The following is a 27,104-nucleotide window of genomic DNA, read 5'->3' as shown; positions in this document are numbered from 1 at the left end:
CGTGACACTAAAGCCCGCCCTAATTACCATGAAACTAGAACTACAGCATTTGGAAAAGGAAGTGCAGAACGTGGAAAAACAAGCGAGGGAAAAAATAACGTATGCGTAGAAAAAATGAAAAATATAAGCAGAAAATATCTCACAAACCATGCACAAACATTTCTCTGAATCACGGGAATGTGAAGCACCTTATATAATCCATTTGCAAGCATGGCTGTCAAAATTAAAGTCCTTAAACTCAATACCAAAATTACACACGAAAAACTTGAAATGGGTTCAGTTACAGTGAGTACACCCCTCACATTTTAGGAAATATTTAATTATATCTTTTCATGTGATAACACTGAAGAAATGACCCTTTGCGACAATATAAAGTTGTCATGATTCTGCCTCATCCCGTCATGTATTTGTCTTGTGGCAGAATCATGGCAGGATTCCCTGTTTTATGTGGACAGAGGCATTTTGGTCCCTATTGGCATTCCATATGCTCTCTCTGGTCTCGTCTCGGTTCCCGCCCTTTTGTCTCTTTAATTTGATTAATTAATTAATTGTTAGCGTTAATTAATTGTTTTATATTTAATAAATCCAGTTATTTAACCCCTCACCACTGCTGCCTGCAAACTGAGGATCTAAAAAAAAAGAATTGTTGCTCTTCATAAAGATGGCCTAGGCTATAAGAAGATTGCCAGACCCTGAGCCAGGTGGCCAAGACCATACAGAGGTTTAACAGGACAGATTCGACTCAGAACAGGCCTCGCCAGAGGTTGCCTTTGGGAAATAGACGTATGAGTGCAGCCAGCATTGCTGCATAGGTTAAAGAGTGAGGGGACAGTCTGTCAGTGCTCAGACCTTTCGCCGCACACTGCATCAAATTGGTATGCATCGCTGTTGTCTCAAAAGGAAGTCTCTTCTAAAGTTGCTGCACAAGAAAGCCCACAAACAGTTTGCTGAAGACAAGCAGACTAAGGAAAGGTATTACTGGAACCATGTCCTGTGGTCTGATGAGTCCAAGATAAACTTATTTGGTTCAGATAAAGTCAAGCATGTTTGAAGGCAACCAGGTGAGGAGTACAAAGACAAGTGTGTCTTGCCTACAGTCAAGCATGGTGGTGGGAGTGTCATGGTCTGGGGCTGATGAGGGCTGCCGGCAGTGGGGAGCTACAGTTCATTGAGGGACCCATGAATGCCAACATGTACTGTGACATACTGAAGCAGAGCATGATCCCCTCCCTTCGGAGACTGGGTCGCAGGGCAGTATTCCAACATGATCCAAACACACCTCCAAGACGGCCACTGCCTAGATAAAGAGGCTGAGGAAAAGGTGAAGACCTAAACCCCGGTTGAGCTTCTGTGTGGCATCTTCAAACGGAAGGTGGAGGAGTGCAAGGTCTCTAACATCTACCAGCTCCGTGATGTTATCATGGAGGATTTGAACATAACTCTAGTGGCAACCTGTGGAGCTCTGGTGCACTCCATGCCCAAGAGTGCTAAGACAGTGCTGTAAAATAATGGTGGCCATACAAATTATTGACACTTTGGGCCAAATTTGGACATTTTCACTTAGGGGAGTACTCACTTTTGTTGCCAGCGGTTTAGACATCAATGGCTGTGTGTTGAGTTATTTTGAGGGGACATTAAATTTACATTGTTATACAAACTGCACGCTCACTACTTTACATGGTAGCAAAATGTCATTTCTTCAGTGTTGTCACATGAAAAGATATAATAAAATATTTACTAAAATGTGAGGGGTGTACTGTGAGATACTGCAGTTATGGACATCATACGATGCATGCTATAGTATTATAACATAGCTTAGGGAATTAAGAGCGGAGTACTGTAGTTACATAGTAAACATGCTATGCCTTGAATTATGTTAAGCTGTTAATAATCCCAACATATGAATACTGTTCTGCCTCTGTTGGAGGCTATGTAAAAGTTATGATTGATATTTGTATAAACATTTAATATTCTAAGTACATAAATTTTACCTGCGGATTTTATGTAAATTTTTGTGCACAGACTTTTATTGTGACATGTTTCTGTGAGCAGCGCATGTTGGGAAACATGAAGTAACGATCGCAAGGTGCAGCGAGCACTCTACAAGCGTTATATTCAATAAATCCTTATTCTAAACCCTGTCGTAAGCAAAAGCTTTTTACTCCGTTCAATGGCTATTGAGTTTGCTAAGGTATATCATACATTGGATCATTAAAGGAGCAAGGCGCTCATATCCTGGGTCTTGAATGGAGTTTGGCTTGCTCTTTATTTATATTACATGCTCAGAACCAAGACATATAAAGAGAACAGTACAAATACAAAAAAGCCTATATCAAAACTTGCATCATTACTGGTTACAGGTAACTTAAGATGGCAAGAGTGCAAACACACAACAAGGATATTTACTTATATTTATAGAATAGTACAGCTAAGGGGGTGGTCACGTGACTCAAAGCTTGAGTTTTCGGCTCCGCTCCAACTTTTCATTATTTCTCACCTTTTCCTCCGAACTTCACGTTTTATTTCGTCTTACAGCGTTTCAACTATGTCCGACCCAAAAAAGATTTTCAGATTTTCGTGCCAACGTGCTCGCACAAATCCATCCTCCCCATTGTCGTTTCCCCGGACCAGACCGGCTTTGTAAAGTTTAGATATGGTTTGGATAATATTCGCAGACTGCTGAATATCCTTCATCACGTACATAAGAACAAAACTTCCAATATAATTACAGTTGTGTTCAAAATTATTCAACCCCCAATGCTATAAATGGTTTTAGGGAATTTAGTGTACATTTGTAATTGTATTCAGAATGAAATCCTACAAGGACTTCTTAAAGAACCATATGCAACTAAAATGACATCAATTAGTTTTGTAATACAGTAGTAAATGTTTCTTTTGTGAATTCTTCATTGACATAATTATTCAACACCTTAAAGACTACCACTCTGAAGAACAGAGGTTCAATGAAGTGTTTTCAATCAGGTATTGAAAACACCTGTGGATATCAGGGAGCAGCAATAAAGCCTAATAAGCACCAATTAGGCAGCTTTAAAATGACTGTGATACTCAGCTCCTTCTAGACATTTACTGGTGTGGTTACAAACGTGGTGAGGTCAAGAGAATGGTCCAGGAAGACAAGAGAACAGGTGATTACTCTTCACAGGAAGGGCAATGGCTATAAGAATATTGCAAAGATGTTAAACATACCAAGAGACACCATAGGAAGCATCATTCGCAAATTCAATGCAAAGGGCACTGTTGAAACGCTACCTGGTCGTGGCAGAAAGAAGATGCTGACTTCGACTGCTGTGCGCTACCTGAAGCTTAGAGAGGAGAAAAGTCCCCGTGTTACTGCTGAGGAACTGAGAAAAGATTTGTCAGATGTGGGTACTGAAGTTTCTGCTCAGACAATACGGCGCACCCTGCGTAATGAAGGCCTCCATGCCAGAACTCCCAGGCGCACCCCCTTCCTGTCCCCAAAGAATAAGAAGAGTCGACTGCAGTATTCCAAAAGTCATGTAGACAAACCACAGAAGTTTTGGGATAGTGTTCTGTGGACTGATGAAACAAAATTAGAACTGTTTGGGCCCATGGATCAACGCTATGTTTGGAGGAGGAAGAACAAGGCAAGAACACCTTGCCTACTGTGAAGCATGGCGGGGGGTCAATCATGCTTTGGGGCTGTTTTGCTTCTGCAGGTACTGGGAAGCTTCAGCGTGTGCAAGGTACCATGAATTCTCTTCAGTACCAGGAGATATTGGATGACAATGTGATGCAGTCCGTCACAAACCTGAGGCTTGGAAGACGTTGGACCTTTCAACAGGACAATGATCCCAAGCATACCTCCAAGTCCACTAGAGCATGGTTGCAGATTAAAGGCTGGAACATTTTGAAGTGCCATCGCAGTCACCAGACTTAAATCCGATTGAGAACCTCTGGTGGGACTTAAAGAAAGCAGTTGCAGTGCGCAAGCCTAAGAATGTGACTGAACTGGAGGCTTTTGCCCATGATGAATGGGCGAAGATACCCGTAGATCGCTGCAAGACACTTGTGTCAAGCTATGCTTCACGTTTAAAAGCTGTTATAACTGTAAAAGGATGTTGTACTAAGTACTAAGATTGAATGTCACTTGGGGGTTGAATAAAACTGATAATGATGTGAGCTCAGATAAGACATTTGTGGTTATTTCATTATAAATGTTATGTTATATTTGTCTGACCTACACGTGCCTCTTTGATTTAATTGTAAGCAGGATGACTGAATGATCATAATCAATGTCAAACCGACCAAAACAATCAATTTCAGTGGGGGTTGAATAATTTTGAACACAACTGTATCTTGCTTGATGCCGAAAAGGTGTCGATAGGGTTGAGTGGCCCTTTCCTTTTTGCTGTTTAAGAGAGGATAAACCTTGGTGGTAACTTTACTGATCTGATTAAACTTTTATATTCTCAACCTATGGCGGCGGTCAATACGAACCAGTTAATTTCAAGTCGATTTTCTGTCAGTGGATGCTGCCGCCAGGGCTGTCCCCTCTCACCTCTTTTATTCTCTCTGGTCAATGAACCCTTGGCAGCTGCAATCAGGGCCAGTATGAGTATACTGGGCATTAGAATTGGCTCAGAGGATCATCGAATCTCCCTCTATGCTGACGATGTGTTGTTATATGCTTAATACCCTGAGACCTCTGTGGACACGATCCTTTCTATTTTTGGAGAACATAGTTCATTTTCAGGTTATAAAATTAATTTAAATAAATCTCAGGCCTTGTACTTAAATAGTCCTCCCGACGCCATTATTGATTCTCCTTTCCATTTAGTTCCTTCTGGTTTTCAGTATCAAGTGTTGTGGCAAAATCGATCATCAAATGTTGAGAGAAATCATGAAGACCAAAAAGCCAAGTTTCAAGGGTTTCAATCTTTAATTTGTTCGAACAAGTCAAAGAGGGACATACAGAGTTCATCTGAAGATGCCCAACGAATACACATCTGACTCCATATTTTATACATTGTTCCCAAGTTGTTATCACAGTTTAAACCAATCATGTTTTATCTGACATCAACTTCTACCAATCAGTTTTCATATGATATCACCTTTTCATTAGCCCGTCCCTCTGCGCTCGCTATCCTTGTAGTTCCGGCCTACCATATTAAGATTTAATGGTAGCAAGCGCCTCTCAAAAACAAGTGCCTCTTTATCTTGACATTTCTCTGGGGGTTTCGGATGATGCATGATTTAACCTTGCTTTTATTAAAAATGAGCTCATTGTTTAGAGATACCCAACGTCCATGGCTCTATGCGACAAACCAAATTTCCCGTTAAAAATTATGTGTGGTATACGTGCAGTTTCTGTTTTTAACCCTTGTGGCAGGGTAAGAGAATATTTGCCTGACAGACCTGCCCAGCCGCACCACATCCGGGACAGTCCATTCGCATTGCCGTTTGAAGGCCCTGCCCGATGTCGCACCGTGAAGTGGAAGTCCTGGAGTGCGAGGAACCAAGGGTCACCCGAGAGTTGGTGTCTTTCGCCTGGGCCATCCACTGTAATGGAGCGTGGTCTGTGACTAGTGTGAAGCTTCGACCTAGCAGATAGTAGCGCAGCTCCAGGACTGCCCACTTCACGGCCAGGGCCTCCTTCTCAACTGCCGCATACTTGGTTTCGGCTGGTGTCAGCTTACGGCTTATGTAGGTGACAGGGTGTTCCTCTTCTCCCTGGACTTGGGACAGAATGGCTCCCAGTCCGGTGTCGGAGGCGTCCGTCTGCAGGATGAATTGCGATGGAGTTGAGGGCCTGCTTCAGGGACTGGAAAGCCTTTTCCGCCTTGGCCGTACAGATCAGGAGCTCTGGTTGCCCTTTTTTTGTCAGATCTGTCAGGGGGCTGGCTATCGAAGAGAAATGGGGGATGTAACAGCGATAGTAGCCGAGAAATGCACGTACCTGGGATTTGGTGGTTGGTCGGGCCACCGTCCGCACCACTTCAATCTTCTCCTGGGGTTTTATGAGTCCCCGACCTATCTGGTACCCCAGGTATTTGGCTTCTGTCAATCCCAGGTGGCACTTCTTAGGGTTGGCTGTGAGTCCAGCCCGGCGTAGCTCGTCCAGCACCCTCTGGAGTCGGCCCAAGTGTTCCTCCCAGCTCTCGGAGTGTACCACCACATCGTCGATATAGGCTGCTGCATAGCTCTGGTGGGGCCATAGAACGATGTCCATCATCCGCTGGAATGTCGCGGGGGCGCCGTGTAAACCAAACGGTAGGACTCGATACTGCCAGTGGCCATTAGGGGTGCTGAAGGCCATATTTTCTTTGGCCTCCGTGGATAAGGGAACCTGCCAGGAGCCCTGATTCAGGTCGAGTGTTGAGATGTACCGAGCCCTACCGAGGCGATGGGATATCCATCAAAGGAGGACACTTCGTTGAGCTTCCTGTAGTCATTGCAGAACCTGAGGGTGCCGTCTTGTTTTAGGGACTATCACGATCGGGCTGAACAACGGGCTACATGATGGTTCGATAACTCCCAGTTGGAGCATCCGCTGTACCTCCTCTTCGATAGCCTGCCGACGTGCTTCGGGTACACGGTAGGGTCGTTGCCGTACGATGACTCCGGGCCCCGTTTGGATCTCGTGTTGGATTATGTTGGCCCTACACGGGTTTCCATGAACACATCCTTATACTGCCGGACCAGGGTTTCCAACTCTGTCTTTTGGGCCGCCGACAGCTGCTCTCCTAGATCCACGATCGGCCCGGCTTCCTGGGCATATGCCGCCAGTTGTTCCCGCGGGGCAATCCACCTCTCCAACAGGTTGATGTGATATATTTTCTCCTCCTTCCTCCGTCCTGGCTGTCATAGGCGGTACGTGACGGGCCCTACCTTTTCGCTGACCGAGTATGGGCCTTGCCAGGTTGCCAGAAATTTTGAGGTGGTAGTGGGCACGAGGACGAGTACCAGCTCGCCGGGGCGGAATTCCCGTGCTTGTGCTGCTCGGTCGTATACCCTCTGCTGTGCGCGCAGGGCCTCTACTAGATGCTCTCTCACCATGGGCATCACCTTGTCAATTCGTTCCCGCATTTCACGGATGTGTTCGACAACCGTTCGGTGGGGTGCGGGCAGCATGCCTCGTGGTTGGCGGCCGAACATCAACTCAAAAGGTGTGAAGCCAGTCGAGGCCTGGAGAACTTCACATATCCCGAACAGATCTTTAACCCGCTGCAGAGTGTTCTGGTCCCCCAGGTGTCCCGCGATGGGGTGTGAGTGTGCCAGCTCAAGGACTGCTTCGGTCTTGGTCCTTGGAACTACCAGGAGAGGCTTCGCTTCCCCCCGCCTCTGTGCGACACAGTAAAGTAGGCCGTTTTTGACCACGAAGTGGGGGAGAGGGTGGGGCCCGGGGATCCAGCCCTTCCCCTCCAGGACTCGGAGTTGACCCCAGCAATGTTTCAGCCGCTCATCTTCCAGCTGTTCATGATTGAATGCCCCTCCTGAGGTGACCTGGTGAAACAGATCTAGATATACGTTAGGGTTGGGGTCGTGATACTCACCCTCGCTGCCCGTAGCCAAGAACGTCTGTTGCTGGTCTCGGGTTCTCAGGGTTCGTCTTCTTCGCCGGCCCCTGGTGCCCTGTTTTTCTCTCACTGTGGTTGCCAAAAGTTTCTCGAAACCCGGCCAATCCCGGCCCAAAACCACAGGGGGAGTTCCTGGACGATGCCAACCTCAATTTGCCATGTTCCAGGCTCCCCGGTGATGGCTACCCGTCTTGCTGGCACACGTTGGGTGTCCCCATAGACACATGTGATGGGTACGGTGGCTTTACACTCTGGTAGCGGCCTCACCACTGCCGGCTGGACCAAGGTTATGGCGCTGCCCGAGTCGAGGAGAGCTCGGTAAAACCTTTTTCCCACATGGACGGTCCTGGTGGGGGCTCCCAGGGGTAAGGCTTGATGCACTGCGCATCCCGCTATCCAGGCATGGGCTCCGGGGGACGGTGGTTCGGTGGGCATGGGCTCATCCATGGGTTCAGGGGCCGCAGGCCTACTCACTGGTCGCACGGTACCCTTCGGCCGTGGCTTGTCATAACCTCCCCTCCGGGGTGCCCAGCTCTCTCTCTCCCCCGGATCTCGAGCGGTTGCCGTTTCGGCCAATTCTACCGCCTCGACCAGCTTCTTCGTCGTCTTAGGGTCCCCCATGCTTACGGGTCGCAGGAGGTAGCAGGGTAGGGCGCGCTGAAGTCAATCATAACCCTCTCGGCTACCTGTATCGCTGTGGGGCCATCAGCCAACAGCCAGAGGTGGACAAGGCGCATTAGCTGGGCAACCTGCTGCCGGACGGGCACGCGTTTGTCCTATCTCCACGCGTGAAACTGTTGGGCGGCACAAGGTGGTGACAGGCCTCCGCGAGCCAATATCTCCGCCTTGAGTACGGCATAATCATCCGCCTGGGCTGTTGGTAGGGCGTAGTAGACAAAAAGGGTGCCAGGATGCGCGCCCATAACTCGACCCCTTATCCCTCCCGAGTGGCGATTACCTCGAAGGTATGCAGATATGCCTCGACATCATCTTGGGGAGTCATCTTCGTCAGCAACATTGTAGCTTGATGGCGCAGTTCAGCGGAGCCCGAGCGTGCGGCTGCTCCCTTGAGTTGTTCGAGGTCTCGGTCAGCACGCTCCTGTCTGGCCACCAACTGGTCAAAGCAGCGCTGCTGGTGGACGGTTACCTCTGTGAGGCAGCGTAAAAGTTCCTCCATTTCATGGTCGCTTTCCTGCGCCTTCGGGTCGGGGATATGTCTCTCACTGTCGTGTGCGGCTATGGGCCAAATGGCAGTGAAGAGTACCCGGCCTTCTTGGAGACTCTGGGAGGGGTGGTGGAAAGCGCCCCGACTGGGGACTCCGTCGTTCTGCTGGGGGACTTCAACGCCCATGTGGGCAACAACAGTGACGCCTGGAGAGGCGTGATTGGGAGGAACGGCCCCCCTGATCTGAACCCAAGTGGTGTTCTGTTATTGGACTTTGTGCTAGTTACAGCTTGGCCATAACGAACACCATGTTCAAGAATAAGGGTGTCCATCAGTGCACATGGCACCAGGACACCCTTGGCCGGAGGTCGATAATCGACTTTGTGGTTGTTTCATATGACCTACGGCCATATGTCTTGGACACTCGGGTGAAGAGAGGGGCGGAGCTGTCAACTGATCACCACCTGGTGGTGAGTTGGATCCGATGGCGGGGGAGGAAGCTGGACAGACTCGGCAGACCCAAACGTACGGTGAGGGCCTGGCTATCGGGCCTTGCTGGCTTGTGGGACTCCAGAGGCACCTGACAGGTACCGACAGGCCAAGCGGACGGCAGCCCGGATGGTTGGGGAGGCAAAAACTCGGGCCTGGGAGGAGTTCGGTGAGGCCATGGAGAAGGACGATCGGTCGGCCTTGAAGAGATTCTGGCAAACCGTCCGGCGCCTCAGGAGGGGTAAGCGGTGCCCTACCAACGCTGTTTAGAGTGGAGGGGGGAAGCTGTTGACCTCGACCGGGGATATCGTCGGGCGGTGGAAGGAACACTTCGAGGATCTCCTCAATCCCGCCGTCACGTCTTCCATTGAGGAAGCTGAGGCTGAGGGCTCGGAGGCGGACTCACCCATCACCCGGGCCGAAGTCACCGAGGTAGTCAAGAAACTCCTCGGTGGCAGGGCACCGGGGGTGGACGAGATCCGCCCTGAGTACCTCAAGTCTCTGGATGTTGTCGGGCTATCTTGGCTGACACGCCTCTGCAGCATCGCGTGGGGGTCGGGGACAGTGCCCTTGGACTGGCAGACCAAGTGGTGGTCCCTCTTTTTAAGAAGGGGGACTAGAGTGTGTGCTCCAACTATCGGGATCACACTCCTCAGCCTCCCCGGGAAAGTCTATGCCAGGGTACTGGAGAGGAGAATCCGGCCGATGGTAGAACCTTGGATTCAGGAGGAACAGTGTGGTTTCCGTCCCGGTCGTGGAACACTGGACCAGCACTATACTCTCTCCAGGGTGCTGGATGGTTCATGGGAGTTTGCCCAACCAATCCACATGTGTTTTGTGGATTTGGAGAAGGCATTCGACTGTGACCCTCGCGGCAACTTGTGGAGGGTGCTCCGGGAGTATGGGATTCGGGACCCTTTGCTAAGGGCTATCCGGTCCCTGTACGACCAGAGCAGGAGCTTGGTTCGCATTGCATCAGTGCAGCTTCTGCAGTAATGCGGTCACTGAACCGGTCTGTCGTGGTGAATAAGGAGCTGAGCCGCAAGGCAAAGCTCTCGATTTACCAGTCAATCTACGTACCCACTATCACCTATGGTCATGAGCTGTGGGTCATGACCGAAAGGACACATGTTGACTAACGCCCATGGAGTTAAGAGTGTCTTTGAAAGCCATTCCCAAGGCATCTGTATCATTATCTACATGGATGTTAAAGTCACCAACGACAAGGACTCTATCTGCGGCCAGTACTAGTTCTGATAAGAACCCACCAAATTCTTTAATAAAATATGTGTGGTGCCCTGGAGGCCTATATACAATAGCTAGAATAAATTTAAAAAATGTTTTGTCCTTAGTATTAGTTGTTGATACATGAAGTATCATGACTTCATAAGAATTATATTTAAAATTAGACGTCTGGGAGATGCTAAAATAATTTTTTAAAGTGCAGCGACACCTCCCCCCTCTACCTTTTACACGGGGCTCGTGTTTATAGTAATAATCTTGGGGAACGGATTCATTTAGAGTAATATAATCATCTGGCTTTAGCCATGTTTCTGTCAAACAGAGCATGTCTATGTTATGATCGGTTATCATATCGTTAACAAAAAGTGCTTTATTTGAGAGAGATCTAATATTAAGCAATCCGAGTCGTAACAGTTGATTATCTGTATTTTGTTCATGTTTGATTTGTTTAACGTCTTTTAAATTACTTTCAAGAGGTTTACGCATTATCTTATGTTTGCTAATCCGGGGGACAGATTCAGTCTCTATTTTATGTTTTTTGTGAGAAGGGATTATTACATGTTGTATATTTTGTAATGTGAGACGGCAAGCAGACAGTTGGTTAAGCCATTCTGTCTCCTTCCTTACCTGGGCCCCAGGTAGTCAGCCTTTAGCATTATGAAGACTGTGTGCCAAATTTCTAGAGAGGAGGAAAACCCCATCCCAGGAGGGATGGATACCATCTCGATTAAATAGGTCAGGTTTGCCCTCAAAACTCTTCCAGTTATTTATAAAATCTATGTTATTCTGCAGGCACCACACAGACAACCAGCCGTTTAGTGTTGATAATCTGCTATAAATCTCATCACCACGGTAAGCAGTGAGGGGGCCAGAGAATATTACAGTGTCTGACATCGTGCTTGCGAGCTCACACACCTCTGTTATCTTTAGTGATCTCCGATTGACGGAGTGTAACATCATTTGTGCATACGTGAATAACCATTTTACTGAATTTACGATTAGCCTTAGCCAGCACATCTAAATTTGACTTGATGTCAGGCGCTCTGGCTCCCGGTAAACATTTGACTATGGTGGCTGGTGCCTCTATGTTAATGCTCCGGACAATAGAATCACCGATCACTAGGGCACTTTCAGCAGGTTTCTCAGTCGGTGCGTCACCGAGCGGGGCAAACCTGTTCTAGTCTTTAATCGGAACAGTTGAGTGATGTTTTGTCTTGCGACTATGCCGTCTCAGGGTCACAAAGTTTCCCAGCTGCAGGGGATTTTCAACCGGAACCAAGCTGTGTGCGCTAACATTGCTCGCATCCAAAGTGTTTTCTACGGTCCTAACACTCTTACTATCCTCAAATAAAGATTGGATGCGAGACTCTAATTCTAAGATCTTCTCCGTCAGCCTAACTACTTCCCTGCATTTATCGCATGTAAAACCCTCGCCACTTACAGAGAAGGCTAAGCTAAACATATGACATGAGGTGCAAGTAACAACAATAGTAATAGAAGCCATGACTCACCGGGTATGAAGTGCAATCCTAACTTACCAAGGTTGCTTGATGAGTCTTAGTATATACGCTTAAAAGGAGAAACAATTAGCACACAAGACAAATAGGGGGAGATGATATTCCACAGTGTAGACAGAAGGCAAGCTAACACGCTAATACTATGCTAGCGGCGTTACGTTTCAATTAATATAGGTTTAGAATATAAAGTTATAAATAATTTGGCAACGAGATAGGTAACGATAGTAAAATACACTAATATTAAGACCAAGAACAAATGTGAGGTGAAGCAAGTGTCCGAGGATACAAACTAGCCGCCGGCAGCGATGCAATCAGGAACCGGAAATCAGCAGACCAGCAGGAAGAAAAACAATGGTGTTTATGTTTGAGGTTTTCCATACTAGTCAAATGATTCATAGCCATTGGAGATGCTTTCTGACAGGAAGACTGCTCCACCTCTGCTGCACGGAAGAATCTACAAACATATTTCTAAAAATAACAGAATTTATGTATTAAGGTTAACTAAATTAATTTTGCTCATGCAATGGCAATGGCTTTGGATGTAAAAAAGTTAAAATAACTAATAAAAATAATATTTTTTAAGAGAAAATACCGGTATGTATTTTAAAAAAGATGCATGGTGATTTGTTGTGAAAAAGTTGCATATGATGTGATTTTAGGAGCTTTCTCAACTCCCCAGAGTTCTACCTCAGTAACTCCCTTCAGAAATGTTGAAATCTCGAGGTTCTCTACTGTAGAGGTGTTATTTTGTCACTCCTTAAATCAGAGAAAAACTTTCTGACCACAGCTGTTTATGATAAAATATTAAAACACGCTTGAATTAGTTTTAGCAAATTTCTGCACTCCACATAAGTTACAAAATATGTCACTGATAAACAGTACATTGCATATTGTAGGTTATGTACATCCAATAATCCCTTGACAACATTTAAAAAGCTATCATAACATCTCATCTACAAATAAAGACGTTATTAAAAGCCCAAAATTTCATAAACAAGCACTCAAGCTATAGAGTTAGCCTAACTCTTCCGAATACGGTTGAGATGCTAATGGACATTTCTTAATTCCTTCTGAACAACTTTTTTTAATTTAGAGCTTAATCGGGATTTAATCGGGCCGTGCCCCGATCCGTGAGAACCTCATTCGGGACACCCAGGTGGGAGATTAATCGAAACAGGGCATCCTCTACGCTTTTCGCAGAAATATTGTAGAGCACCCCTGCCTTGGGATATCGCGTTGCATAGCCCACTATGACTAATGGAAAGCGATGCACTCGTCATATCATTCTAACAGCCCGACCAGGTCCATACCAATTCTCTCGAGGTGGACCAGTACGAGAGGAAGAGGGCCGTAAAATCGGGTCGTTAGACGGGCCGTTAGACGATTTAATGCTGCTGCCTGTCCTAAATGCCCGGCTCTTTGGCACGACTTACTGGGTTGTATCTTGCTTTGACTGAGTGTCTTGGGTCACTCGATACAACCTGTCCTTTAAGTACGGATAGGAGAGTGGACGCACCGGGTGGAGAAGCTGTCTGTCGATGTTACGTACCTGATCAAATACATGTTTGAGCGACTCATCCTGAGACTGTTCCAGGGGAAGATCATCCTCTCCACAGGGCTCTGTTCCCTGGAGTCAGGTCTCAGTGGTCCCTGCTCAGCTTGTCCCACCTACGTGACCGTCCCCTTTTGCTGCCCTCAGTTCCGCCAAGAGATTCGGCACATAAATGGACTGGACTCAAAGTAAATAAAGGCTAGACATTAACATTAATAGTGCTGTCAATATAGATATTTCTCTTATACAAAATCCTTTTTTTTACCTTTATATGCGTGATGATGTCTAACATCCCCACATGAGGAAGTCGCTTTTAGCCACAGTTTTTAAGACATAATGAGGCTTTAAAAAATCACAAGCTGGCTATAATTGGTGTGTTTTATGTCATAGAATTAACGTGAAAATATGTTATCCGAAAGCTGTTGCAACCAGTTCGAAAATCGCTCCGTAACTACTGTGTATGTTCATTTGTTGTTTCTTTACAGCAGTTCAGTTCAGTGATGTTGGAGATACTGAATAAAAATGGTTTATATCGATTCATATTTATTTCATTACTGTCAGACATGTCAAAAAGTGAGTAATTCAAGTAATTTGTGACAAAGTACTTAGTGGAGACGCAAACGATTCAGTCCGATTTGATGAACAGTATTGACCGGTTCACTGTAAAGAACCGGTTCAAAAGAGTGATTCGTTCACGAACCAGACATCACTTTTTTCTAAAGTTTTTCGATCCATCATTGAATTGCAACTTTGTGGACAATACAATTTAAAATACAAAAGGAGTGTCTAACCACTAAGAAGTCCCAAAAAGTGACTAGTGTGGAAATTTGATGAATAATAGTCACACAGTGTTAAATAATGACACAGTGTCATTTTTTTCATCTGATGTTGTTTTTACTATTTACATGATTTTAGCATTTTAAGACTTTAGCATTAATCATCTTCCGGTAAGAGATTCACTTTCTCCTCAACAGCTCCAAATTAGAGATGAAGAAATGGATCGAAGATCTTAACAAGGCAATTGACATGTCAAAGAAAAGTCAGGAGAAATCAGATCTTTTTTTGGATCCCAGCCTGTGCGACCGTTGCAACAGTAAGTACCTCAAGCTTGTTTGTTTTTCTCTGCTTTCCATGTGTGCACAGGTGTTTTTGTCCCACATCCTCTTCACCTCCGTTCCTTAATTAGATGTAACCCCACACCTTCCATTTCCTTCCTTTTTTCTCCCCTCCTGCTTTCCTTCTTTCCCTCCATCCAATTGTAAGGGTCATCGGATGAGGTGTCTCTGGAACATGAGTCAGATGATGACATGAACTCCTCCCGCTGCTCTTTGGATAAGCAGAGCCATCACAGGGCCAACACCACCATGCATGTGTGCTGGCACCGCAACACCAGCGTCTCCATGTATGATCACAGCCTAGGCGTGGAGGTAGAAAATGGAACTTAATTGTGAGGGTCTTGACTAACTGTGATATACATTTAAATAAAACATTCATGAAAGGTACCATGGTGGGTGGATTACAAAATATATTGTTAAATTACAGAATAAACAGCAACTGTTACATTCTTGCATCTTTAAAGTGCTCTTTTACCAGTAGTACTGCTGGTACTGCTGGTAATTTTATGGTAATTTTCTGGGATCTGTGGTTTGTGTCAATACCCCATTCACTCAAACCGCTGATCCCAGAAAATTACCATAAAATTGCATTCTTCTAAAATGCAAACGCATCCTAAATTGTTTAAAAAAGTGATTCCGGAAAGGGGACCAAGTAACATTAAGCGCCCTGTGTGAACAAAAGGCAGAAACAATGCCGTGAAAGCCGCGTAGTGATGACACGCATCAATAATAAATCGTTAAAAAATTTGGCTATGAAAACAAATATAGTTAAGGGAGTAATTTATGTTTGTTAGTTTATCGAAAACTTTAAAATACCATTTGTCTTTAGCCAAATCATGGGTGAATGCAAGAGTCCTTATCTCCAAACTTAAAGGTCTCATGAACTGTAATAAGTAATAAGTATAAGCCAACAATAAATAAAAGCCTATTTTCTACACAGGATTTTAGGCTAACTCTGCAAATGCTCTGTTTTAATGGGCGTGCATTGTAGACTTTATAAGTAAACGCCCACTGCTTTGATTGGATAGCAGTTTGCGTAGTTGGATCCTTCTGTGAATATGGTTAGAGACGTAACATTAGGTTTCACAGTACCACCATACATAGCCAAATCATCCTGTGCGAACGCGTCACATGTAATACTGATGTGGGGAGGACATTTATAAATCACAGGAGGTCTCCAGATAATACTAATGCCGTGCGAAAACTGTGAAAGGTGCTGATGTGTAACCTAACGTTATGTCTCTAACCAAATTCACAAAGGCTCCAACTACGCAAACTGTTATCCAATTAAAGCTGTGTGCATTAACTTATGAAAGTCTTCAATGCGGCACTCCCATTAAAACCAATCGTTTGCAGAGCTGGCCTCAAAACCATTGTAGAAAATAGCTTATTACTGCTTGATTTTGATGTTCTTGAATGTAAAAATCACGCGAACGTCATAACTACAACTCACAACAGTGTACAACTGTATAAAACAATAAAAAAAGGCCAGTTCATGAGACCTTTAAGCTCAGATGCTTCTAAATACAGTTCAAACTTGAAAATATTTTTAGAAATCTATTAACATGAAAATACACAGCGCTTCAATAAACTTGAACTCTTACCAACCTTTAAAACTGCAGTGCTGCGGAGAAGTCTGCCCTTTTCTGTGCAGACACAGGCTCGCCTTTAACATTTAGGCTACATGAGTTTTTCTCAATAAAAACATTGTAAACAATATAAACATGATGATCATATACTAACCTACGTTTGCATTTATGGTTTTTATAGCATTTTGTGCAATACGCTTTATTAACAGGTTTTTCATTCGATCTGCGTGAGCTTATTGCGAAATGGTTACAAAATCTAAATGCTAAAAAACATTTCTCAAACTTTGTTTAAAAAAAAACTATGAACTTATTTTTAAACTCAAATCTATGTACATCATATTACTGAAAAATTATTATAACATGCCTTTTGTATTGTAGTTAGGCTATGTTGCAAAAATACTGGCTAAATTTTACTTCACAGCGTTCCATTATATTTTTATATCATTCAATTATATATCTGTAAATGTGCACCGAAGAAGCCTGAACAATTTGCTTTATTTATTTTCATATGAAATTTTATATTAAGAGTAAGCTGGTTGGGCTATAGCCTACCTTGTGTTCCTCTGACTCATTGCTCTTTGTTGTTCAACATTTACCAATAAAATAATTTGCAAAAAGCAACAATATATGCTACGGACAAAAAGAGAGATTATTAAGGCCTTATTGGCACTAAATAATGGAGGACAGTAATAATAACACATTGCAATATTTAGCCAAACACTCCAAGGAAATATCCTTCACCGTAATCACCCCTATTTTCACGACAAGAAAAAGTGTAACAAAATCTAACGATCCCGGGACAAATTCCAGAAAAAAATCTGTTTATTTTTCAGGATCTCTGTTTGAAAAGGGCTGTGGATGGGCTAGACAAATGGTATTCGTTTTTTAAAGGCATGTGAAAGACAAGCAGGGCTGGGAAGCAACGAATTACAACTACTTAAATTACTGTAAGTAGTTCTTTAGGAAACTTGTACTTGTATGAGTATATTTGTAAGACTGTAATTATACTTCTACTTCCTTAGAAATTAAGCTAATAATTCTACTTCGCTACTTTTAAAACCATACAACACAAGTGCTGTGTTTAAAAGTTCACGAAGCAGACACAGGCAACACAAACGTCTGCGATTCCTGAAGATATATTAACGTCTTATGAAGCGAATCACTAGATTTGTAAGAAACTGAACATTATTTACAACGTTATACCCAATAATGTGTTGCAATCAGTCTGCTTATGTGTTTCAGTATCGCGGAAGGCAGGGCGTGTATCAAACTGCGGTTTTGCAGGTTTGAAAGTCAATAAGGAAAAGGTACACAATTTGAAGACTCATTCGAGATCAGGAGAACTATTTTGTTTCTGTATTACTCCGTTCGCCTAGTGACATACAAAGGGCTATATTAGTTAGTACAATTGTCCATCTCTCTCCAGAGTCTCTATATCAAGTGCTTGCCCACCTTTATAAGCGAGCGGGAAACATGAATGCGATTGGAACATTAACAGTTATAAAGTTGTAAATAACGTTCAGTTTCTTGCACAGATCGATCAATTCGCATAAATAAAACGTTAATAGACCGAAAGAAGCCGCAGGATCTGTATTTTGAACTTTTAAAGATATGAACCTGTGGACTTGCACCCTATGAAAGACCATGGGTCAAAATTCCAGGTAAAAATCTTTATTGTTCTACCTGTCACATACATCCTCCGATGTATGTGACCGGTAGAAAAATAAAACGGTCTCTATAAAACAGTTTGTGTTTTAAACACATTAAGAGGTTACTTTGTCTGAGTTGTATCCTATTATATGCTTTACCTATAAGGTAAAGATGTGTTTTGTTAAAAGCAGCTATTCTACATAAATCTTCAAATTGTATTATTAATAATTAGTAGTACTGGCTAAGATTTTTTTTTAAATAGTAATTTTTACTTAATTACTTTTTTAACACCAGTACTTTTACATGTAGTTGAGTACAATTTCAGCAATGTAACGGTACTTGTACTTAAGTACACATTTCTAGTACTCTTTCACAACTGCAGAAAATATCTTGTGCACTCACACATATTTATACCATCTCTAAGTTTTGCTGTTGAGGTCTGGACTGTGTAGAGAATTCAATGAGGAACAGTATTATTTAAACACTATTCTTCATCAAATATGTAAGAATTATCATGAGCTTTGATCACAATTATAAGTAATATATTCTCCACCACCCTTTGTAAGGGAAACAAATATCAACCAAAAATGGGATGAATTTAATTAATAATGATCAATTATAATTATCTGGATCAAATTCATGATTTGGGGAAATCAATTAGCATTACGAGCAGGTAGCAAGAATCGGCATGTTTAGGGACTCCGGATATGAGCATGAACTACAAACAACATCACGTGTGAAATAAAACAGGACTTTATTACCTAGACTAGACACATACTAATCTAACATGCACGCACATACAGTTTAGCATTGGAAGGTTGAAGTTGAAGCAGAGAGAAGAACAAAGCATGGATTTATGGCAGTATATGATATTCAGAAGATCAATAGCACGAACTAAACATTAGTTTCTTCTTGTAAAGCACCTTTGTTAAAAGGATTAATGATGCCCTATGCATCCATTAGTAAGACTAAGTTTGATACTTGCATGTCTTGCCCATCAAAAGAAAGTGTCCTGATGCAGTTTGTTATGGCTCCAGTTGATCTTGGCTGGAAGTGATCAGAGAGAACCAGTTTTATGCAGAGGATCTGTATTTGGAAAGACGAGGCTGCAGCCTGTCACAAACTTAAGGGTCAAAGGTGAAGTCTTCTTCTAGTCCATCCTTTGGAGATGCAGAACGGAAGAAGAGAGAGGAGAGAAACAAACCCCCACAAACTGAGAACCTGAAGAACAACTCCTAAAAACCCCCCAAAAGAGTCTCTTCTCGTGGTCTCTTTTAAACTGTAAGGATGTCACATCCTACAGACGTGACTGATCCAATCAAGAGATGGCAACTTTGGAGGGAAAGTTAATTGTCTTTCTTTTTATTTTGCATGTAAAAGCTGATTGGAGGTTCACTAAGAAGACTTCTAAGAGTTTGATAATACTAATATGAAAAGAGTTACCAAAACAAAACAAATATCAACATTAAGGACATCACAAATGTAGCTCATAGACACCAAACATGATCTAAATATCATCTTGGTTAAATGAGTTACTAGAAATCTAATAATTCCAGTAGTTAAACACACATTCATGGATACTTTGGATTAATGTTTAAAACAGACATAACAACAAGCACATCAATACATGGAAATGTTATAAATTAATATATGTACATTTCCATATAAATGCATTTAGGATTGTATGTCTGTCCCCAAAGTGAGTAAAGAGAGTTCAGCTCCCTACAACTGCAACCAAAGCTTGGGGATGAGGGGTAAAGACTATGTCATTTTTTCTGTATCTTTCTTGTGTTTTTTCCCTCATATTTTCCAGTAACACATTGTCCGGTAAATTCTTCCCCCACTTCCAACATTTTCATGTCTGTAACGTTTCGTTTACCTCTTTTTTTTGTCCATCTGTCCTCTAAGAGTATTAACAGTATCTGGCTTGCTTTAAAATGAATGAACTTCTGGCCTTATAAGATTTCCGCACTACAGATATGAAGAACTTTCAGTCTGGCATTTCCCCATTCAGGGATTGAGAGCTAACAGTCTAACACACAATGTGTCTTTATTTCTTCTCTTCTTTTGGTTATTGATCTCTGGTTTGTCTTCATCACTTTCTTTGCCGCACATTATCTGTCCTTCCGGTTTATGTCCTATGTGTTCTGTGTGTTTATGTGTTCTGTCTACCTGCCTGCCTGCCTGCTCTCAGTATTCAGCTCACCAGCTGTCTCTCCTGAGCTCCCCCCTCGCTACCTGCTTGGTCAGGGCCAGAGGCCCAACACCATCACACATGTATGCTGGTACCGAAACCAGAACCTCTCTCTCAATGACTACCTGCGGATGAATCAGGTACAGATGACCTGGTCAAAGGTCAAAACCTTTGAGATACGGAACATTTTATAGTCAACTTTCCACCTGTAAATATGAAAAAGGAGTATTGCAATCCTTAACGCTTTAAATCCATGGAGATTTTATATGTGAGCTAAGGAAACCTTGAAAGAAATGTTTAGATAAGAAAAAACGCAAACTGCAACAGTTATGTTCTTTCTGTGAGGGACTATTCGCTCTCGAGCATTCTAGAAGTGTTGACTTAAACACATCTTAATTTTTGTTTACTTCATATTAAAGATTAAACTAACTGGTTTATCAATTATAATTATAATAATTCATGTTTTGTAGGCTACACTATTTAATAAAAAACAAACAGAAAGTGATGTTTATCTAGCGCAGCACTAATGGTCATTTTGTGTATGACATGTTATGAATGAAATGTAGTAATTAAAGTCCCTTTTGGGCCTCATTACAGAACCAGCTCTCTGGCTACCTCCTGAGAAAATTCAAGAATAGCAATGGCTGGCAGAAACTCTGGGTCGTTTTTACCAACTTCTGCCTGTTCTTCTATAAGACACACCAGGTAGAAGAGGCACCTGCTCTTTAATTTGTGTCTCTGATGTTCATCCTGAAAGCATCCAGTTTCTGTAGGTGGTTTAAAGTTCTAGACCACTTTTAAATAATTAATTGTTTTGGTTCCAGGATGACTTCCCTCTGGCCAGTCTGCCGTTGCTAGGTTACACGGTTACCATCCCGGGGGAATCAGATAGCATCTGTAGGGAGTATGTCTTCAAGCTGCAATTCAAATCACATGTGTACTTCTTTAGGGCAGAGAGCGAGTATACATTTGACAGGTAAAGCTATTTTTTGTATTTTCTAATTTACATTTATGAATTTAGAATACGCGTTTATCTAAAATGACTTAAAGTGGATTCAGTTTTCTGGACATCAAACCCCTTTTGTGGTCTAACCACTGAAAATAATATATTATCGAATATGTTTTAATTCACGTGTTATGCTGTTCTCTTTTTTTTGTAAGGCATAATGTCTAATGTGTTCATTTGTTCACTTCCGTTATAAACCTTTCTGACAGGTTAATCAAGACCCTAACATAAAGTCAGCATTGTGTCAGTCTGAAGTTGATTTAACAAAAAGTAATAGGTTGCCTAAACCTTATCCTGCCTATTAGATGGCTACTAATCAAATTTAGTAAATGACACTAAGGGCGTGTTCACACCAAGAACAATAACTATGAAGTTCTAAAAGTCCTTGTAAATTTTAAATAATATCAGTGTCATAGTGGTTTTGAGCCGGAATCAAGTAGTTAAACTGTAGTTGTTTCATTATATAATTTCAGGTACATCTCATGTCTATGGGAATTATTTGTAATATATTGTAATCACAAATATAAAGCATAAATGCTTATATTTTTTGTAAAAAATCCATCACACCGCTACAAGTAGAAAAAGCCATACATTTTGTTGAAAAAGAGTGTTTATATCGCACAAACTTTAGGTTCCCTTTCTGTTGGTGTCTCGACGTTGTGTCAAATCGACAGATGGGGTTCGCCCTTGAGAACCTATCAATTCCGACTAGCTTAGAAAAAGGCCAATGAAATTTGCATGCCGGACTCCGCCCCTTTTATACCCGGATATCATATACCTTGATATCTGGGTGTAAAAGGGAGACGGCATGCTGCATTCATTCACCTTTTGTTCTTCGGAATCTTCACACATTATCGACTTCAGATTTCAAACTCTACGTCGAATTACTGCTGGATTCTTACGACGTGATGCAGCGGACTGTCTCTTCGTCGACTTCCCCTGGGCAGTTCCAGTAGTGTTCGTGGCATGTCCTGCTGTTCTCATGGGTGCAATAGACTAGCTCTGGTGTTGAGAGCTTACACTGCTGAGGGCTAAGCTGCCCCCTCTCTCCACGCTATGGCCATCCTGCAGGCCTGCGGCCCTGGGTCAGACCATGTCAACATTTACGCTCCAAGAGAGACACCTCTGGCCGAACCTTACACAGATGAGTGATGCCAAGAAGGTCCGCCTCCTCGACGCACCCATCTCGCGAGTGGGGGCTGTTGGGGATACTGTCGAGCAGCAGTCCTGGACAGTAAAGAAGCTGACCGAGGCTATCAAGCATATCCTCCCCGCCTGAGAGCCACATATATCAGCTCATTTGGTTGGAGTTAGGGCAGGCTCAGGTAGACCTGTTCGCCTCACTGGACACCACCGGATGAGCGCTACGGTACTCCCTGTCCGAGGCCCCCCTCGGCACGGATGCTCTAGCGCACAGCTGGCACGGGACAAGCGGAAGTACTCCTCCCCCAACCAGTGAGCCTAATTGCACATACCCTGTGCAAGGTCAGGGAAGCGGAGTTCCAAGTTGCGCCGTACTGGCCCAGCCGGACTTGGTTCTCAGAGCTAATGCTTCTGACGACAACTCCCCCCTGGCCGATTCCCATGACGAAGGACCTGCTTTCTCAGGGGAAGGGCACGTTGTGGTATCCCAGGCTCAACCTCTGGAACCTTTTTTTATACATACAACGTCTGACCCTTGGAAGGGTACAAGGAGATCCCCCAGGGGCGATTGAGACCATCACTCAGGCTAGGACCTACAAGCATTCTCCGTGTCCCTTGATTGGATCCTGACTCCCTTGATCCGGAGACCCTGGCCTGGCTACGTGTACGAAGTCCCCACCACTCACTTTCGGGACTAGGTGGCGAACTTGCAGGCGCTCCTCACCGGGGAGGAAGACCCAACCCCATCCATGTTGTGTCCAGTATGTGCACTGTCAGCAGAAGGGCTGTCTCCATACAGAGAGTAGCGCACTGGATTGTGGACTCCGTTACGACGACGTCCCAATCCCAGGATTGCCCTATCAGTGAGAGCTCACTCCACCCAGGGCATAGCCTCCTACTGGGCACTGGCGCAGGGCGCCTCTCTGGCAGACAGCTGCAGAGCTGCGGGTTGGGCTATGCCCAACACCTTCGCAAGGTTTTACGTCCTCCGCATAGAGCTGGTATCAGCCCGTGTCTTGCATGGCAACATGTAGTACTGGCAGTCGGTAAGGCGTATGCCTGCGAAAGCACCTTCCCTCCTTCCTATAGGTGGGTCAGTGTGCTACTTAGCCTCCCTTCTTCCCCCCACGAGGTGAAGAACAGGCATTCCATCGATCACTAAGCAAGCACCCCTTGCGGGCGGGCTGGGCAGAGCAGATACACATATAGCTCTAACCCGACCTAGTGCTACCGTACGTTGTTACTCCCCCATTCGGTGGTTCCGTCTGATGTATCCCCATGATTGGTTCCCAACTTTGTAACCCATGACCTTCCCTGGGTGGACCTCCACCTCGCGGCTGACTACTTCAGTCCACATATTTTTCCCATGAGCTGATGGTGAGACCATGCAGGTGTTCCAGCTAGAACTCCTTCCGAAGGTGGGAAGTGGTCTCTGTAGTGCGTTCCCCATTCGAGGAAGTGCACTTACCCAGTGCCTTACGAGACCGTGCGGCTTCTCGCTGTTAGAGAAACTAAGGCCGCTGCCCGTGAGAACCGAAGGTAGAGGCTTCCCACCTTTTCAAAAAGCTCTGGGACACCCTGCCTACCTATCCACTGGAAGATTACATGAATGCCCTCACATCTCACACGCCCAGGCAAGTCACCATCACTTCGCTAGAGATTCTGACAGTGTTGTGGCGTTTTTCAATAGGATCACCATCTGCTGGTTCGACACAATGTTGAGACAAATTTCATTGGCCTTTTTCTAAGCTAGTCAGAGTTGATAGGTTCTCAAGGCCGAACCCCATCTATCGGTTCGACACAATGTCTCGTTCCCTACATCAGGGAACTGAGGTTACATCCGTTTCCAAGAAGTTTTCAGCTGTCAGATTTTGAAAGGTTACTCATACTTATCTGTATTTAATTGTAAAAATAGGCTCATTTATATTAATTTCATAATTTTGCTCTCAGATAGACTACATAATCAAGACATAATTTGAACAGTGCATAGTGTAATGTCAGAGAAACACATAGCTGAAAGACTAGAATGCATGTCCTCTTTTCTCAAATATTGCTTACAATGGCAAACCTATTTCAAGAGTGGATAAATTGTCCGCAGTGTTACACAAATATTGGGCTGAAAATCTAAAGAAATTTGTAAAACCTATTTTTATGAAAAAAAGGTCAACAGACCATGTACTAGGCAGTTTCAGGCCTCCATGTTGAGTATAAGCCCAAAAGAACAGTCCAAAAAATGTTGATTAAGTTACAGTTTACCACATTATCCAGTAAAAATATATGGTTAAAGTAAAAAAGTTGAGAATGGCTAATAGAATAAGTATTTCATAATATCACTATAATAGCAAGAGTTGTATTTAAGGTCGTGTTTTGAGAGAAAAGATTCACATTTATTTTTTAATATATGTACCTGCAATTATATAATCACTCTTGAATATTAAAGATATTATTCTTGGTACGAGAGACTGGTTGCAAGGAAAAACAGTCAGATATACAGTTCAGCATTTCAAATATTTGATCACCATGGCTGACCTCATGGGCGCCGTAAAGGGGTGGAAGGTTAGGACGATTCTAAGGGCCCATGCTGATTTAAGGCCCAGAAGAGCAGACCCCCTTTTTATTTTTCTATTTCTTTTCTCTTTTTTATACATACATTAAATGTGCTAGGGCCCCTCGTGCACTAAATGTGTATTTTGTCTGTTTTGACCATAGATTTAATATTTAAAAAACAAATAATGTATTTACTGTTTCAGTCACAACCCTCCCTGCTCCCTCGCACAATGGTTCATTCCACCTGCGCTGTCCGAGCTACGATCGCTAGTGTAGCGTCTCTTGCTTATTGGACTTGCTATGATGCAGCGCAGACAGTGACACACGCAGGCATGTCACATCAAAAGTCAGGACAGAGAACGCCAAAGTCGACAGTATGTCACACAGTTTTTCAAATAGAAAGGTAGCTTGCCCTATTCCTGTATTCCAAAACTTATTTTTGTTGCTACATGACCTGCTTTTATCTAGCTAGCTTAGTAAAATAATTACTGAATTATGATTTACATCCAACAATAATAACATCTCTGCTGTCTCCGGGACGGGTTATCATGTCTCGTAGACACAGATTCAGCGGCTGCTGCACACCCACGTCCTCCTTCCCCCACGTCCCCCATCCCCGTTTTGAACAAAGTGAGCCTGAGCGCGAAACTTCGCGAAGATTGAAGCCTCTAAACACGTCTTATCTACTGTGTTCGCCACATGATGATAACTTTGCAAAACAAAAAGTAATCTACACGCTTCAAAAATTTCAAAATCAGTTTGCTGTGTCATATGTGTCGTGTGTTCTGTGAAGTGACAGTGCTGCTGCTACGATCGATGCTGTCAAACTTGACGTTCTTAATATGAACAAAATGCCCCAGAAAAAAATTATATAAAATTGAATAAAACGTGTCTCTACTGTAGCTGATGTTTCCTGATTGAGCAGTTTGACCCAGCTAAAGCTTGTTCATGTAAAGTATATGTCAATATGTGTACATAATGTTCTGTTGTGCTTGCAATTGCAATTGAGATAATAAATGTTCTCCCTTTTATGTAAACAAGTACATAATTCTATATTTTTTTCTTGTTTTTGTAGGCTTTGTACTCTGTCTTTTTGTACTTTGTATCTTTAGACATTTTAGCTATGCAATGTGCTAAGTATATATTTTTTAAGTATACAGGGCATGTTTATTGGGTTAAATTTTATCTGTAAAAAATGTAGGGGGCCCAGAAATTTTGGTTTCCATAGGGCCCAGAATTTCTGGCGGCACCCCTGGCTGACCTTGAAATAATAATTGGTTTATTTGTTTATGTGGTTAAAGATAGTGAAGAAATATTTAAATGGTATTTTGACGTGCTGCTAAAACATACTGTGATGTGTTTATAGATGGATGGAAGTAATCAAAAGTGCTACGAACTCCGCAGGACGCATGAGTCGGCTTGTGCCCAAAGGCCCAGCAGAGATGAATGGGGGGAGCTGAGTGTGTCAGACTGAGCTCTTGCAGCTGGGGGCTGGGCCCACAGTCTGCCAGAACCAAACATTATTACTTTATTTTATCCTTTCCGTTTTGTGGCTCTGGACTGTCTGTTAGTTAGCTGCTTGCTGGGAATTTGAGCTGCTTATTCAAACCTTGGACACTTTCTGTCTTTCTTTTACTCATCTTCTTAGGAACTCATTAAAAGGGTTGTCTGCTGAACCACATTAGACTGAAATAATTCTTAAAGAGCCATATTACTGACTGAAATAGGTTTGTGTGGTTTCTTTCAAGGTCCAGAGAATATTGTTCCAGGGTATTATTGCTGTATTAATTCTGTCATAAGGACTCATAGATCAGAAAAAAATATTTTATTTAAATGTTATGTCCATGGACAACAGTGACTGAATACTACTGGTGGCAGTGTTGACATGCAGAGGGCTGAATTAAGTCCAGTTGGAGCAGTAAGTGAAATGAAAACACTGAAGTAGCAACACATTAATGGTGGTCAAACATGTTTTCAGGCACAGGGTGTTGGGAATTGGTTGAGTGACTGCCCCTTTAAAGTAAAAATGGGCGAAAATATTAGAACAAGAGGAAATTGAGAGAAATGGAAATGTTTTGATGATGAGGCAGACATATAATTTAATTAAATTAGCTTGCATATTTTATGCTATCCTCCTCCAGTGTGGATCTGGTTTATCATATTGAGCTTGAATGTTTTGAATTATTTAATTGATTCTTGAGAAATTACCCTATGAAAAATAATGTGTTGTTAGTTTTAATATATAAGACTGACCACATTAAGTATTTAATCAAACTAAATGTAATGTTTTAAACACTGCTTTCACCAATGCTATACCATACTATGATACTAATTAT

General features: G+C 43.2%; 1 protein-coding gene across 7 annotated transcripts in view; it reads left to right on the top strand.

The window, feature by feature from the left end:
- Nucleotides 1-26,898, top strand: part of farp2 (FERM, RhoGEF and pleckstrin domain protein 2) — a 127,511-nt gene extending 100,613 nt beyond the window's left edge. For 3 of the 7 annotated variants that reach the window (XM_056750747.1, XM_056750746.1, XM_056750745.1), the window contains 5 exons: nt 14,499-14,617; nt 14,788-14,951; nt 20,670-20,777; nt 20,897-21,048; nt 26,135-26,898. In XM_056750747.1, the coding sequence (XP_056606725.1) occupies nt 14,499-14,617; nt 14,788-14,951; nt 20,670-20,777; nt 20,897-21,048; nt 26,135-26,228 (637 nt within the window). In that variant the 3' untranslated portion in view covers nt 26,229-26,898. Of the gene's footprint in view, nt 1-14,498; nt 14,618-14,787; nt 14,972-17,061; nt 17,176-20,669; nt 20,778-20,896; nt 21,049-26,134 lie in introns of those variants that run through there. The other 4 variants (XM_056750748.1, XR_008906983.1, XR_008906982.1 and 1 more) reach the window with 4 other exon arrangements.
- The last annotated feature ends 206 nt before the right edge of the window (nt 26,899-27,104 follow it).

Source organism: Triplophysa dalaica, chromosome 6 (assembly GCF_015846415.1).
Source record: "Triplophysa dalaica isolate WHDGS20190420 chromosome 6, ASM1584641v1, whole genome shotgun sequence".
Lineage (NCBI taxonomy): Eukaryota > Metazoa > Chordata > Actinopteri > Cypriniformes > Nemacheilidae > Triplophysa > Triplophysa dalaica.
This window is presented reverse-complemented; position numbering and strand designations above follow the sequence as displayed.